The sequence below is a fragment of the Myxine glutinosa genome, chromosome 2 (assembly GCF_964187855.1).
Source record: "Myxine glutinosa chromosome 2, kmMyxGlut1.1, whole genome shotgun sequence".
NCBI lineage: Eukaryota > Metazoa > Chordata > Myxini > Myxiniformes > Myxinidae > Myxine > Myxine glutinosa.
The window spans coordinates 18,213,853-18,229,620 of record NC_136262.1 but is presented as its reverse complement, the minus strand read 5'-3'; the positions used below and the strand labels follow the sequence as shown (position 1 = coordinate 18,229,620).

The window sequence follows — 15,768 nt, the reverse complement described above, 5'->3', positions numbered from 1 at the left end:
CTCTCACCACTCCTTTTCCCAAACATTATGTTGTGTGTTCCCAAAAATGAGTCCAATAATCCGTTCAAAACCTTAAATGTTGTGAAGTCTAATTCAGTGGCAAACTGAGGCCTTATCCTTCAGCAATTTGTGCAGTAGCATTTTGTTGCATGGCTACTGCATCTTGAACACACTGGTCATCTGTTTTGGTCACAGGAGACATGGTTTGACACGTCGCTCTTGAGAAGACTGCATTTTTGTCCAAAATGTTCTGAATTTGAGTTTTGATGACCATAAGGTCTTTCACTATTTTGCGAGGACTATTTATTTAACAGTTCACTCATGCTTCTCTTCTAATTCAATAACTTTGAGTTGCTTGACAAGTGCAAAACCAGAAGATGTCATCTTGGGTGTCAAGTAAGCATGACTCATCCATCAAGTTTTAGCTAACCTGGAACAAAAAATTGTTCAGGTGAGGTATTCGTATCACGCCGTGTCCATAAATGAGTCAGTTAGTCGTCAGTCAGTGGAATGTAATCACTCGGATATTCTTCTCTGAAATTAAACACACAATTTCAATGAAACTTGACCACAACCTTCATCATCTATGATGTACCAAAGTGTGCTAAAATCAGGGTCTCGGGTACTTTGCGGAGGGTCAAAGTGGGTCCAGGTTTGACCCCCTCACCCCCCAAAACAGCTATTTGCTTTCTTCTCCGAAACTACACAATTTCAGTGGAATTTGAGCACAGCCTTCATCTCCCGTGATGGACTAAATTTGTTCACGGAATTGAGAACTGGAACGGCACTCTGATTTTGTGACAATGACCGATATGCATGCGCCCACATTATTACATTATTATACATACTTGTACCAAGTTTGATTTAAATCCCTTCAGCTGTTTTCATGTATCACATGTTTACCAGCCATGACCTCTTACCGCTTTGCGTGACCCCATGATCTAATCAGTTCACCTTTGCGTCATTATACATTACTTGTGCCAAGTTTGACCGAGTTCGCTTCAGCTGTTCTTAAGTTATCGTGGTAACAAAAACCTATTAGACTCTGACCTTTGACCTCTTGACCTCAAGTTCTTGATAGATCTGTTCGTTATTGTTTGCCTGCAACATCCTGTCGTTTCACTCTTCCAAGAGCCTTGACAGCTGTTGAAAGCAAAGAAGAAGAAAAAAAGAGGACTTACCTTTTGAGAAAGGCCAGCACGAGACATGGTACCACAAGGTGGCTTTGGGCCCAAAGACTGTTTGGTAATCTTTGGCAGAATATTCATTTTTTCTTCCTGTACAGCAAGAGAAACATAGCAATAGGTCAGTGGGACAAACATCAAAGTATCATCATTACAGAGAAAGATGAATTTGAAATAGATGAGTTGCATGAAAATCACATGACCTCAGAGCATCAGTGACGGTCATACGACTGACACCACTCCATGAGATAGGCCGATACATTCCTCTCAAAATATTGTTCGATTTCTATTCCGACCGACCATCGCCCCTCAGCACATAACCCACCATCGCCCCTCATTAAACGACCGACCATTTCCCCATATCAAACAACTGACCATCGCTCATCACACGACTGACCATCACTGAAGACTGCACTCTCTGAATAGACATCCCTCTATCCTTCAGGTCGGCAAGCAGCAGCCTCTTCCCTCTCTTCAGAAGAACAAAATAACAAGCTGGTCAATTAACTCTTGGAATGTCTTTCAATCCTGATAAATCTCACACCCTGACTCCCTCACTCTCTCCAAAAGGACCGCAAGGGAAACCATATTTCAAACCCGAGGAAACCCGAAACCCTTATTTATTTCCTTATTTTTCTGTATCATCCTTTCAGGTGTTTATAAACTATTTAGGTTGCTGTGCTCAGTGTACTGAATGGAAAATGCAAAACTACATTTATCCATCTCATTTCATTTTTCCAGACCCTTTCACTTTACCTTAGAGTCCTTTTGTTGCGGAACAGCGTTCTTCTTCTGCAACTCCTTCTGCCTTGCCATCATCAAATGGCAATAGTTCTGCAATGTAAGCAAACATTATAGAAATCAACACCACCCAAAAGTCAAAAAAAAACAAGCAAACAAAAAAAACATTCATTTTAGATTCTAAATCATTATTAGTGAAAAGTAAAATGGAGGACGGGAGCGAAGCACACACACCGAGCGTACTCTTTCCCCTTCTTCCCCCCCCCCCCCCCCCCCCACCCCCCTATTCCCATATACATTCTCAACAATCCTCTTGAAGAAGTTCTGTCACTCAAGTTTTTGGGTCTCACTATCTTTGGGTCTCACATGCTCTTTCCTGGGAAAGCCACATTTCCAAGATGGCCCCAAAGCCAGTCGCCGACAAGGCGTACTTTGTCATGCAACATCCTTCCTTGGCACGACTGAGCTCTCAACCACATTCAATGCTTTCATCCGCAGTTTGATGGACTGCTATCCCTTCTGGGCTGGTGCTCCAGTCTCACATCTAGCTCGGCTTCACGCTGTGGTAACCGATGCTGATATGTTAGGATCATTGGTATCTGCTGCTCTGAGGCTGAGTCAATGGGTCTTTCACTCTCTCACTGCAGGCAGATCGATGGTCTTTCTGACATCTGCCGACTGCTCTCTGGCCTTGCTCCCACTGCTCTCCCCCCCCCCCCCCCCCCAAAACCGCCTCAACATTTCTGCAGGGTGCTCAAGGAAAAACTGCGACAATAAAGAATCACTGCTCACCTTCACTCTTTCATTCCTCTTTTTTCCCACCTCCAGAACAAACTCCCACACTCTCTTGAATCACATTCCTCCCTCCAGGTTTTCAATACAGCTGTTCACCACCACCACCTATCTTCTGCCATCCAATTCCACGATCCTTTTTACCCCCATTATTCTGCCCAAAACCCACCTCGGTCAAATTCCCTGTTTTCCTCCTGAAAGTCACTAGAGTGTTCATCTTGTTTATCCTGTGTAAGCTGTCCCAGCTCTCTCTTCCACCAATCTCTTCATGTCCCTGTTGTCCCTACTGTTGTGGTGCTTCCCTCTATCACCCACTCTTGTCTCCTGCTCCCTTTGGTATATGTTCTGTGTTAGCTCTTATGGAGCCTCGACAACGTATACAAATTTATTTTATTTTTTGGGATTCGGATCCAGATCCTCACCAAAGTCTAATCATTTATTTAGTCCCTGTCACACACCGAACCTGTTCACCAAATTTCGTCCGAATCTGTCCACAACTCCTTGCAATATCCTGTTCACAGACAACCAAACAAACCACAGACAGGTGAAAACATAACCTCTGTCCACCTTTGGTGGCAGAGGTAAAAATAGTAAAAGATGACAAAGGTGAGTTGGTGGAACACATGTCGGTCAGCAGCAGGGGGTGGGGGTGGGGGGGGGGCACACCACGTGACACAGGGCACCTGAAATATATATATTTAATTGTGTCTTTCTTTTGCTTGCTTCAAAAAAGCTAGATTGAACTGCAAAACATGTTGTTTTATGGCTCGGTCAGATCCAGCCTGGGAGACGTTTTTTCAGCATCTTCTAAAGGGAGAAAGTTATGGGAATAGATGCCAGTTAACCTCGAACAGAGTATGATGTAAGATGTATCCTTTAATTTGTTCCTTTGGTTTGTATGTGCTTGGCTCAATATGTTTTACTGCCAAATGTTCACACCATTGAACTTTATTATGAGAAACGCATCCCTGGGCCTTGAAAGCCCAGCTTGTTGGGAAAAGTGGCTTGAGAAATATCTTACTTTCACACATCTGTGCCTTCAAACGTAATCTCTCTTGTCTGAGGTCATTACTTCAGCGCAGCGTTTTTTCTGTTATTCCATCTATAAAACAACTTGTCTTTTCTTGAGTTTTCAGTGCGACTTGGACTTGCACGGTCTTGTGTGACAAGGCCCTGCCATTTCAAGATGTGCTCCACAATTGTGTTTGCTCGATTATTAAACCTCACTTGCTGCTTCAAAGGTGCCTCTTCTTGAGTTCCGGGGGGGGGGGGGCTCCCAACAATCTGGTGTCAGAAGTAGGATCATCCAGCTGCAGGTCGAGGGGGGCATGCTCCTCAGGTCGGGGAGAGGCAAAAGGCCAGCGCTGGCAATAATGGGCTGAGGTAAGCATATTTGCACACCTAAATTTAAAGCCTCTTCCCTTCCCTTTGGATGTGTGGGGCCTCTGTCGACTGTACCTGAGCATGTATCTCGAACCACCGGTGGATTAATGAATCGAGCAAGGAGGGATAGCCCTCAGGTTAAGGTATAGTGACCCCGGCGTAGGAGTAGCTAGCCTAGACTAGCGTGGGTGGATAAGAATAAGTCATAGGTATAAAGACTAGACCCCGGCGTAGGGTTGGATAAGTAAGTTAAGCTAGGAAAAGAAGGGAGAACCCCTTTAAGGAATCCCCACCTCTCCCAAGGCCTTCTTCGTCCTGTCCCAGGATTTAAGGCATGCACATCCAGTGCGTTTTACCCAAAGGAGGGAGTTCTGACAATATGCCACAGGCAGCAGGTATTAGCTCTTTCCAGACAAGAGATGAGGTTAGATCTGGAGAAATAACAGAGAGGATTATAATGCACGAGGTGTGTGGAATCCAGCTGTGAACACGCGAGCCGAGACGTGCAGGCAGGTCGCCGTGGCAACGGGGTAACGGCCCCCGCGGTGAACCGCGAGGCAGGGGGAAGCGAGACGGGAATGCGGATATCCCATGCTGTGCACGGCATGAATGCATTCGTGTTGTCCGAGGCAGGCGAGGGCGGATTATAACAAGCCAGAGACAATGATTAAAACCGTGAGACATGAAAGGAAAATGATGCAGCCAGGCATTGTGGTTGCACCTTTGTGAACAACGTGAGTGATAACATTGTGTGGAGTGAGCACATGTATGTTGTGTGCTGAGTGGAAGTGGTGCTGCATTGTAGAGCATGCTTCCAAGGAGGGCTGTGGGATGCCAGAGTTGGAAGCGTTTTTGTTTTGCATTTCGAGGGAGATTTCGGTGATTGTAATATTTGGAAATGTTTATGTGATTTTTGGAGAAGGATAAATTACACTGGAATCAGAAGAGCGCAGGTACCAGGTGGGAGAAACCTGGTAGGCAGGAGAAGTGCTGAGGCAGGTGGAGCGCAGGAAACAGGACAGGTGAGCCTGAAGAGGGGGTGAATAGGCTCACAGCAAGGGGCCAGGTAAGTTCACAGGTAGGAAGGATTGGAGAGGTTCTTGAAATATTGAGAACAAGATTGTACAAAGTGTGCATGAGTGTGCATGAGAACAAGATTGAGAACAATCCCGTGTGCGTGAATTTATGCTGTATGTTATGGAGAATGTATACAAGTTGGTCGGGCAGGCGTGTCATACACGACTCATTCAAGTCGACGTGCTTTGAATTTTACGAGTCGACAACACTGGGTGTGCGCAGTGGTGTGGAATGCGAGCCGGTACGAAGTGTCTGTCATTGAAGTGTGTATTTGTGTTTATTGTGTGTGTGTCATTGATGTGTTTCATTGACGTGTGATTGATTGACGAGGGGTTCCCTACATTGCCTGCAGCAATTAGGCAAGGTCGGTGAGTACTGGCTACTTGTGTATTGTATATGTGTATTGGATGAGTATGCATTTTTGGGTCAGAGGTCAAGGGTGAGATATCCTGTTGTTGCAACCTGACCACATTGGGTATGATGGAATGATATTATATGATGTAAAAAATTAAATTGAGTAAATATGGGGGCTAAGAAATAAAAGATGTCAGTTTGAATTGACTTTATTGAGATTCAATGTGGGATTCAGTCTGCTTGGGAAAATGGCAGGCAAAAATGAGCCTGTATGGAGAGCATGTGTAGACAGGGTTTTAAAACAAGTATTTAATTACATCCCCACATTACCAGCTTTCCAGATTTAGCATGGGAGTAAAAGTCAAAGATGATAGGCTGAGTCAACCGACTGGGTGTTCATTCAACGGCATGGCCGGGTCTTGTACTCGACCGACTTGGGATTGTGGAATGCGTTGGACAAAAGGGAGATACTCAAGGTGATGGGCTGCCGTTGCCGTTTACAACAGAAATTAGGGCAGGAATGGGGAATTTGTTCAGAATGCCGGCGATAACCCACCTATGTCTATCCCTGTGTGTGTGTATCCGTGTCTGTCTGGCTTTCTGGCCGTCCATGGAGTCATGTTTCTGAACACTGATTTTGAGGGGATTCCGGGTGTGCCACGGAGCTCAGGTGCACCTGCGGTGGTTGGAAGGTGGTGTGAACCGTGTTGTTCGTGGTGGAGGCCTTGTGTTAAATTTCAGATTTATCATAGTTAAGTTTGAGGAAGATGATTTGAAGCCAGGATTTTATTTCAGTGCTGCAGTTTGTCAGGATAGAATGGGAGCAGTGGAGGATTTGCAGTTATTGATAGAGATGAATTGGTGTCTGTCAGAGGTAAGATTTGATCCAAGAGAGGGCAGTGCCGGTGGTGTTAAAGGTGCGATTCCAAGGAGGGTTGAGAGTTTTGAAGTGATTAACATCGGAATGCACCTTTCGGAGGTCCACCAGCTGTTCCATGGAGATAAGGTGTGAAATATAGCATAAGCTATAGGTCATGGAAATATGGCAGTGTAAGCTCGCCGAGGGAAAGTTACCTGTAGTAGGGGACGTAGCAGATTAGTGGATTATAATGACGGGGGAGCGCAATAGTATAAGGGGTGACTGGGAAGCGCAAGTCTCAGAAGGGAGTAGTCAGCTTAGATGATGCAGTGTGTGGGAAGGAGGTGATGAAGCAGTGTATGAGTGAGTAATTGTGATTGTGAACAGTGTAGATGCAAGAAGAGAGACAGGGACACAATGAGCTGCTTGGCGAGCCATTGAGGTGGATTGGATGTTTTATCGTTGTTGTCTTGGGAGTTCAGTTGAGGACGTTGGCTGCACATTGTCCGGAGTGCTTTAATTTGCACAGGGAATGACAATCTTGGGACAAGCTAGTTTAATGGGACCCTGGGATCTTCAGTGTGTCTATGTGTTTGTCTGTCTGTTACACTGGACTCTTGGATGGGTTTTCATGAGACGAATTTCAGACATAACAACAGTGAGAATCTATTTTGAGTGAGTCACAGTGGGTGAGAAAAATTGGCCAGACAGTAAGACATATGAGAACTATTTTTATTTCAATAAATAGATCAGGTTATTTTCTTTTTATTATTTGTTTATTGGGATATTGGGAATATTCATAATATTGGGCAGCTATTGGGCCAGAGGCTAAAACAGGTGCCTACAACAGGTGCATGTGATGCTAAGAGGAGAGGTATTAGAGGACATTGAATTGACTTTAAATTGAAATTAAATTGAAAATGTGGATTAGGAAAATGGGTTTGTTAAAATAATCGTGGCATCTGTGGCATGCAACAATTTTGTGCCAGAATAGCGTATGGGGAACCGTCATTTGGGAAGTAGTTAAATGGCAGTAGGTTGAGACAGGTATTGAAAGGGTTCGTGCAATGTCATTTTGGGGCACCACTCGACACAGGAGTGGTGGAGAGCTGAAGTGAATTCTGCCAATAGGGTGCAATAGGGTGGTTGTGTCCTTTGGATGGGAGCTGGAGCCTTGTTGGGTTGGGCTTGTGGCTCGCCATTGTCTGTCTGCCAGTTATGGTGGGCAGAGGGAAGAGGGAGTGATACTGCTCTTGCCTCTTGCTTGGCAGAAGGTAATTGTGGTTGTTGTTGATTCCACCCTACCCCGTGCCTGGTTTCACCCCTGTCTGTCTGTCCAATTTGTGTTCATGAAGTCCATGGAGCGAGCTCATGGGCCAAAATTGAGCTCCGAGAGCTGAGGTGATTTTAACATTAGGATGCACCTCTCAAGGGACCCCTGGGTGGTCTCGAGAGCTGAGGTGTGAAATATGGTGATTTTGTCTTGTGGACAATCCGTGAATGGCTAGGCAGATGCGCCTGGAAAGGGAAAGTGTATTCACAACCCGTCTGGGTTGTGTCTGAAGACATGGTTTTGGAGTAAGTGTGAATAATGTTTTGGGAAAGTGCGAAGATGATAAAGGAAAGTCGGATCAGATGGATTATTTGTCAATGACAAGTGACTTTGCAAGATTTGCTGAGGAAGAAGGGGAAAAGGTTGGTAAAAGTTGATGGCAAAGGCAGGGAATAAGAGAAAGTGGTTGTGGAATGTTGTTTTTGTGATAAGAAGGTGATACAAGTGGTTGGCTTGCCCTGGGGGGACCAATGAATGTAAAGTTGTGAATTTCGTTTAACAAAATTGCGTTAGATTGCTACAGGCAGGTTGACCCCAATCGAAGAGGTGATTGGGTGCTGGTGCAGATTGGATCACGGCTCTGCAGACCAGGTGAACAGAACTCCACCAGCCAGTGACCAGGTGCTCGTGGAGCACCTCACCCACAAGGACCAAGGTGGACGAGACCGTTCCAGGTTCTCCTGACCACACCAACAGCGGTGTTTTGTGAGGGCAAGTCGTCCTGGGTACACGCCACGCATTGTAAGTTGGCCCTCCCTGCACCCACGGTCACTGAAGTCCCACCGACCACACCCATCGTCACATAGGATGGGGCAGGAGCTGCACCAACCGATATGCCATAGACATAGAGGAATAATTACACTTGCACTGCTATGTTTAAAACACCTCGCCAGCACCGCGCCCACCACGCCACACCCCAAGTGGGCGGACATGGTGACATATGTTGAAGGATTATATGACAACCTAACCTCTAAGTCACACGTCCACTATCAAAGCGCTATCTGGGGCCAGGAGATAAACGTACCATGTTGTCTAATACCATCAAAGGACCCCCCGTGGATTTATATAGTATGGAGGGCTGTCATGGCAAATTCAAATGGAACGAAGTCAACACAAGTTGCCCTCACTCGTCAGAGGCAAGTGCAACGGGGAGGAAAGTTTGGACCAACAGCAAGTTCCGCCAACGCAGGATTCGAATGGGGAAAAGGCTCGAACAATTTAACCACGCACGCTTTACTAGACAGAAATACCACCCTGATATTGATATGTGAAGTTACGACCATACAATTATTGACTTCCCGGCCACCATGCGTCACATACATAGTGACACCACGGGCCCCAATAGTGGTAAGGAAGAGGGCAGAGGGAAAGGAAAAAGCCAACAGTGTAAGGTCCGGGATAGCAGCCTGGTTCCAGGGATGGACGGGAATCGTAGTAAAATGGCTGTTGACAGGCCTGGCCATAATCGCAGGAATCGTACTCACCCTGGTTATAATAAAGGCCTTGATCATGGTGTGTGTGAGAAAATGTTTCACAGGATGGACCACACCAACTGCTGCTACCGAGATGGTCCTCTCGCCACATGGAAAGGACCCAAAGGCCTTCGGCGAACCGGCCAATTCTGTCACTTCGTGGCAAGATTCGAACACCCACGACTGGATCGTCGACCTAGACGACTCATGGCAGGAGGATATGGCTTTCTACGACTCCTGGCATGGCACCAATGACCATGCCGATCCTGACTGGAATTCCTTTGATTTTAATAGTAGAGGTTATTTTAAGAGCTATTATGCAAACAGCGAGGACGAAAAGACGAATGAATGTCCAGGGGTACCACCATTTGTAAAGAACATTTTTGGATTACCCCCTCTGTATAAGTCACCCGACACCACGGATACTGACGCTGATTCAGACAATGAGAAGGAGATTTGTGATGATGGATGTGCCACCCTCTCTCCCACAGAACAATCACATGTGCAAGGCTTGATGGCATTGGACGTGGATCGTTTGCCCTGATTCGCGAGGATCGCACCTGCGTAAGGAGCGCCCCTAATCAGGCCGGCGACTGGGTCGCACCTACGCTGGAGGAAGGGTGGATTCGGAACCTAGCCGGGCCTCAGCTATCTCCGAACCAGGGGTCTTCGTCGCGAATTATGGCTAACAATTCATGCGTTAAATGTCAGACGGCCACAAACAGGGGCCGGTATCCCTCCCCGAGCATGCGTGACGCATTGCGCGCCTGGCATGTGACGGGGGGGGGGGGGGGGGGAGGGTGCTGACCCACTGGGGTTGATACATTGTATTTTTCGAGGTGTTGTCTCAAAGACAAAAGGGAGATATATGTCGGTCAGCAGCAGGGGGGTTGGGGGGGGGCACACCACGTGACACAGGGCACCTGAAATATATATATTTAATTGTGTCTTTCTTTTGCTTGCTTCAAAAAAGCTAGATTGAACTGCAAAACATGTTGTTTTACGGCTCGGTCAGATCCAGCCTGGGAGACGTTTTTTCAGCATCTTCTAAAGGGAGAAAGTTATGGGAATAGATGCCAGTTAACCTCGAACAGAGTATGATGTAAGATGTATCCATTGATTTGTTCTTTTGGTTTGTATGTGCTTGGCTCAATATGTTTTACTGCCAAATGTTCACACCATTGAACTTTATTATGAGAAACACATCCCTGGGCCTTGAAAGCCCAGCTTGTTGGGAAAAGTGGCTTGAGAAATATCTTACTTTCACACATCTGTGCCTTCAAACGTAATCTCTCTTGTCTGAGGTCATTACTTCAGCGCAGCGTTTTTTCTGTTATTCCATCTATAAAACAACTTGTCTTTTCTTGAGTTTTCAGTGCGGCTTGGACTTGCACGGTCTTGTGTGACAAGGCCCTGCGATTTCAAGACGTGCTCCACAATTGTGTTTGCTCGATTATTAAACCTCACTTGCTGCTTCAAAGGTGCCTCTTCTTGAGTTCCAGGGGGCGGGTGGGGGGGGGGGGGGTCTCCCGACACACAAATCACAAAGATATTCTCTCCTGACCAAATAAATCCCAAAGCATTGGAAAACATTTCTGACAAGTGGGGAAACAAGGAAAATCTTGTCAGATTCTGCTTTCAAAGATTGTGTAATTCTGGAAAGGAGCCGATTGATGACATCACCATCTTTGTTGGACATGGAAGGAGTGTCATCCAATCTTTCAGAATACCTGCAAGAACAGCGGTGTACGAAGTACAAATCCCAGAATGGCTTTCCATCAAGGAGGAAGGAGACTGCTGCTTCACAGTGCATATGCTGCTAATTTCAGTGGGCACGTCATCATTAACAGTCCGGACATGGATGTCTTTGTGCTGTACATGGCATTCTGCCAGGACTTTGAAGCCGAACTACTTCCAAATGGGCAGAGGAGACAACACTCACACAGTTGATGTTCCTCTAATCTTCGACCATTTTAGCAAAGTTGTGCAGGTAGTGGACGAAAAAAAGTAAACACCTGGTTAAACGAAGGACACCAAGTATATTGAAAGCAACGTCTTCCACAACGTTGTGGTCCATGTGCTAAGATGCAAATAACATCCCAGCCTGCTTAGGGTCATATATAAAAATGCTGCACAGGCTTGGTTGCCAAAAATTATGGCTGGAGTGGCTGCAAGAGGAGACCCTACGCCCGAACAACCCATCCACAGAGCATGTGTGCTCACCCAATGGTTTGATGAGCATAACACTGATGTTATCCATAGGTCATGGCCTTCTCAGTCACCAAATCTGAACCCAATCGAGCATTTATAGGACATGCTGGAACGACGCCAGAGTGCGATTTCCACCTCAAAACAGGTGTGAGTTGACCGACTTTCTCATGGAAGAATGGTGCCGCATCCCTCCTGCGGAATTCCATATGAGGGTAGATTCCATACCACGGCGCATTTTGTGCACTACCTGTATGTGCTGCACCCCATGAATTTCACAATATCTCTCAGGTTGTGACAAAGTAAGTGCTCCATATGGAATGGGGAATGTGAGGAGAGTGAAGGTACTTATCACAAGCAAAGTGAACTGCTCCACTTTTGAGAAGTTAGGGATACCATTTAATGTTTCACAATCCCTGTGTGAAGACATCGAGGTGTACACCTGTGACCTCATTTCATCCTTTGGTGTTTTCACACATTATTTGTATACTTTTTACCAAATACACTTGATTTTACCAAATATTGAACAATCCATGCTCAAATTTCAGCAATTACATTGATATGTGTTGATATGTTACCATGGTTAGGGAAATGAAAATCCTCAGCAACCAAATTTAACCTTTTCTTTGCTTTTGGCAACTTCCCACAAATGCTCAATTTTTACAGAAGAATTTCAGTGGAGGATGGGCATCACTCTTGAAGACTTCAGGGTTATTCAATATTGGTTTTGGACATAATAAATGATTATAAAAATCATCAAAGTAAATTATTTCAAAATAGATCATTTTAACTCACCTTGTTCCCTCCAGGTGTTCTTTCAATCTTTTGAACTTTGAACTACGATACCTTCACATAAATATGTAACACATGTCACAGACGCCATGCTCTACCGTTATGTTTTTCATTCAGTGTTAAATACAAACAACCCGATTCTTAAAATGACCATTAAATATCAAAAGAATCGGTGTTACGGGTCTTCCAACTACATAGTACATATAGGCCTTCATGCCTACATGCCTCACCTTCAGGTCGCTTTGAAAAATTAGCCCAGATTTCTTAGTACAGTATTATTGTTATCATAATAATAGTAATCTATCTATAATTCCAGTAATCTCTGTGTGTATGTTTGTTTGTCTGTGACCGCTGTTTCTCGACAACCACGGGTCCGATATACTTGAAACTTGCCAGGTATATTGCTGGGGACCCGAGGATGTGCCTTTTCAAGGTTTTAAATTAATCGCAGAAGTAGTTACCGAGCTATGTCCAAAAAACGATTCAACCAATCAGAGAGCAGCGAGCTATCACGTGTGCCGAACGTGGTGAACACACTCTGCCTCGGATGGCACATTTGAGAGCGTATTCATTTATTTCCCGTCGGCAAACTATGTTGGCGCTATGTTGGCGTTAAACTATGTTTTAAAACGAATTAAAACGAATTTGCGATTCTTTCGCTTTCCTGCGATATGCGACCTTCCGGAGCTCCTGTGAGAGCGTGCGCCATTACGGATAGTACGGGTACGTGCATGCCATATGTTGGCGTTAAACTATGTTTTACAACTAATTAAAACCATTTCATGTAAATAGAGGGGGGGGGGATTGTCACTGTACTCGCAAGCCGTTCGCCGTTCGCTTTGGCGTTGCGAATGGATGGACCAAAACATTTCATGGACCAAACCATTTCATGTAAAGCGTTCGCCGTTCGCTTTGGCGTTGCGAATGGACCAAAACATTTAATGGACCAAACCATTTCATGTAAATAGAGGGGGGGATATATTTTAGATATAGATATAGTACGGGCATGCCCTAGTATTAATAATAATAATAATAATAATAATAATATAGTAAATATAATCATAACAATGCAATCCTTTTGTCTTGACTGCAAAGTTACTGGATTGAAGCGGTGTATGTTTGGTCCATTGTTGACTCAAAACATAAAGAATAAACAAGGGTCTCAATACAATCTCTTCACTTCCATGGTGACAGACAGCTTGGAGATTTACAGTACTTAAAAATAATTTAATAATTACATTATTTGCTAACTGGTATCTCCACCCAGGTCATACTATCCTCTTCAACTAAAGTATCAAACAAGCCCGGCTACGCCGCTGTTAGACTTTCGGTCTTGTTTTTGATAAGCGTACGTTTGCTTGTGCGTGTGTTCGCATATGTCTATTTGACTCCTTTGCACTCCAGAACTGCTCAATACAACGCGTTGAAAGTTGGGGGTTGAACCTGGGGAGGAGGGTTCGGGGAGGGTTGAGGACCTAAAGATTCCTCCTGCTGAAATGCCCCACTAAGTCAGACAAAAAGTTGACCCATGTCTTAGGGTGGGGGAGTACCCCGATTGTATCGCATAGCGGGGAGTGGGGAGGGGGGTACACACACGACATCATTTCCATTTTCTAACCCTACTCAATCATGACCCAGGATTGTTTACAAACACATAAAAAATGAACCTGCTTATGATTCCAAGTTCACATCTATTTTTATTCAGCTCTTCTACAAATTAAATACGAAAAATAGTGAAGGTCTGGAAATATAAATGACACCGGATAACCTAGAATAAAAAGCACATTCTTATCCACAAAGGTGGATGGAGAGTTATAGTCGCTTACCTGGTTATCATGTGTCAACTCCCCGTTTTTTATAAGACGCTTCCGTCGGCTTGGATTCTGGAAAAACGTGGTGAGTTGTTCGTCATGCAAGCAGTGGTAATCAGGTCTCAGAAAATGCATGTTGGGGTCTTCAATATTCATAGTCGCTGAAAGCTGGCAAAGCTGATGTGTGAAAGGTGCACACAGACTCAGTGAACAGGAGCATAAGGTTGAAAAAAAATCACTCTGTGATGACATGGACACCCGATTGTTCTGAATCATGTGATGTCAATGTACATAAACTCAAATATGCAAATTGATTGATGGAACATCAGAACAACAAATATCAAATATATATATATTGTTGCGGTTTTAGAACCCACACTTGTAAATAAATAATCACTTGTAAATATGACATTAAAGGTTAAAGGTAGCACCCTTAGTTAGGCCACAGCAACACGTAAGTCACCATAGGAATTCCAGTTATTTCATTATTATGTGTTTAGTTAAGGCCGTGTTTCCAATAGTTGATTCTGCGTTGCGTCAATTAAATAAGAGTAGGTCCCAATTCCGGCCATTTTGCCAACCTCTCTCTCCAAGCGACGCCATTACGCGCCTCTGCCAGCAGCAGCCGCCTTAGCGTTTGCTCAAACGACGCCATTAACCATGCGGTCAGGCCCGAGGAAAAAGGGGGCGGGACGCCAAGAACAAGGTGTGGCCTGTCAACTAGCCGTCAAAGGCGTGGCCCCCACCAGCCAACCAGGGCTGATGTAATATGACCGACGGGCATGGCTTGGCAGAGCGTGGAGTGATCTTGGCGCGCGTTATATAAGCGCGAGCGCAAAGCCCTTTCACGGACTTCTTTCGGAGGACTTACGCGGTGTTGAAGGCGCGCACATTTGCAAAGAACTTAATGGACTTGTTGGAGGCGCGCACATTGAAAGGACTTTGAGAGGGCGAGCGTTTGGCGCGAACGTACAGTTATTACGTACGAAGCATCCCAGTCCCCCCGCTATATGTAAGGTCCACACGCGTTCCACGATACGCGGAGCTGCCTGCCGGGTTTTTGCCCGCGGAACCAGAGCCTGGACTGGAGCCAACTGGAGCCCGGACCCCATCTACCTGGACCTTCCACCCTACCAGCTACAATCCCCGTGTGAGTGTGTGTGTTTGTCCGGGGTAATAAGATAAGACTGTTTTTAAGACTGCCCTGTGTCCTGCTTCTTCCTCTGCCTTTCCTTTACATTCTTTTGTTTCCTCTTCTTTCTGTATATTTGTAAATAAATTACCTTGTTCTTTCTTGGTTTTCCCTAATCCGATCGCATCCGTCCTTTCTTCCATTGGGTAAATGTGGCACGATCGCAACCGCTCAGAATCGGGTTTAGTCTCATTGTTAACGGCTCGGATCGCGGATTGCCATCCGCTCGGCAATTACCATCACATCCGCGGGTTCGAGCAGGGACTCATCTCCCTGCTTTGCGGAGAGATTGGTGAAGGTATTTGGGAAACCGTTGACCAATCACCCTGGCAAATCTCACCCCGCAAAGAAGCGGGATAGTTCCAGGACCGGAGATGGCCAGCTTAACAAGACAAGGGGATTAACCCCCCCCACACCCCCCCTTGCTAACGGGAGTGCCGTACTCTGAGATCCGTAACAATTGGTGTCGGGGAGTGGGATTTGAAGCCCGAACCAAATTTTAATCCATCGGAAAAGATTTGGTCAAAATTACGAGCGGCCGAAATTTTGTTATAATATCCAAATTATAAT

The 15,768-nt window shown here is 45.4% G+C and overlaps 1 protein-coding gene across 1 annotated transcript in view; it reads right to left on the bottom strand.

Moving 5' to 3' along the window:
- The window catches only part of LOC144890757 (uncharacterized), a 127,649-nt gene that overhangs the window by 5,381 nt on the left and 106,500 nt on the right, over nt 1-15,768 (bottom strand). Inside the window, exons 8-10 of the mRNA XM_078772566.1 lie at nt 14,022-14,183; nt 1,941-2,018; nt 1,182-1,277 (exon numbers count right to left, since the gene is read on the bottom strand). Of these exons, the coding sequence (XP_078628692.1) occupies nt 1,182-1,277; nt 1,941-2,018; nt 14,022-14,183 (336 nt within the window). The remainder of the gene's footprint in view (nt 1-1,181; nt 1,278-1,940; nt 2,019-14,021; nt 14,184-15,768) is intronic.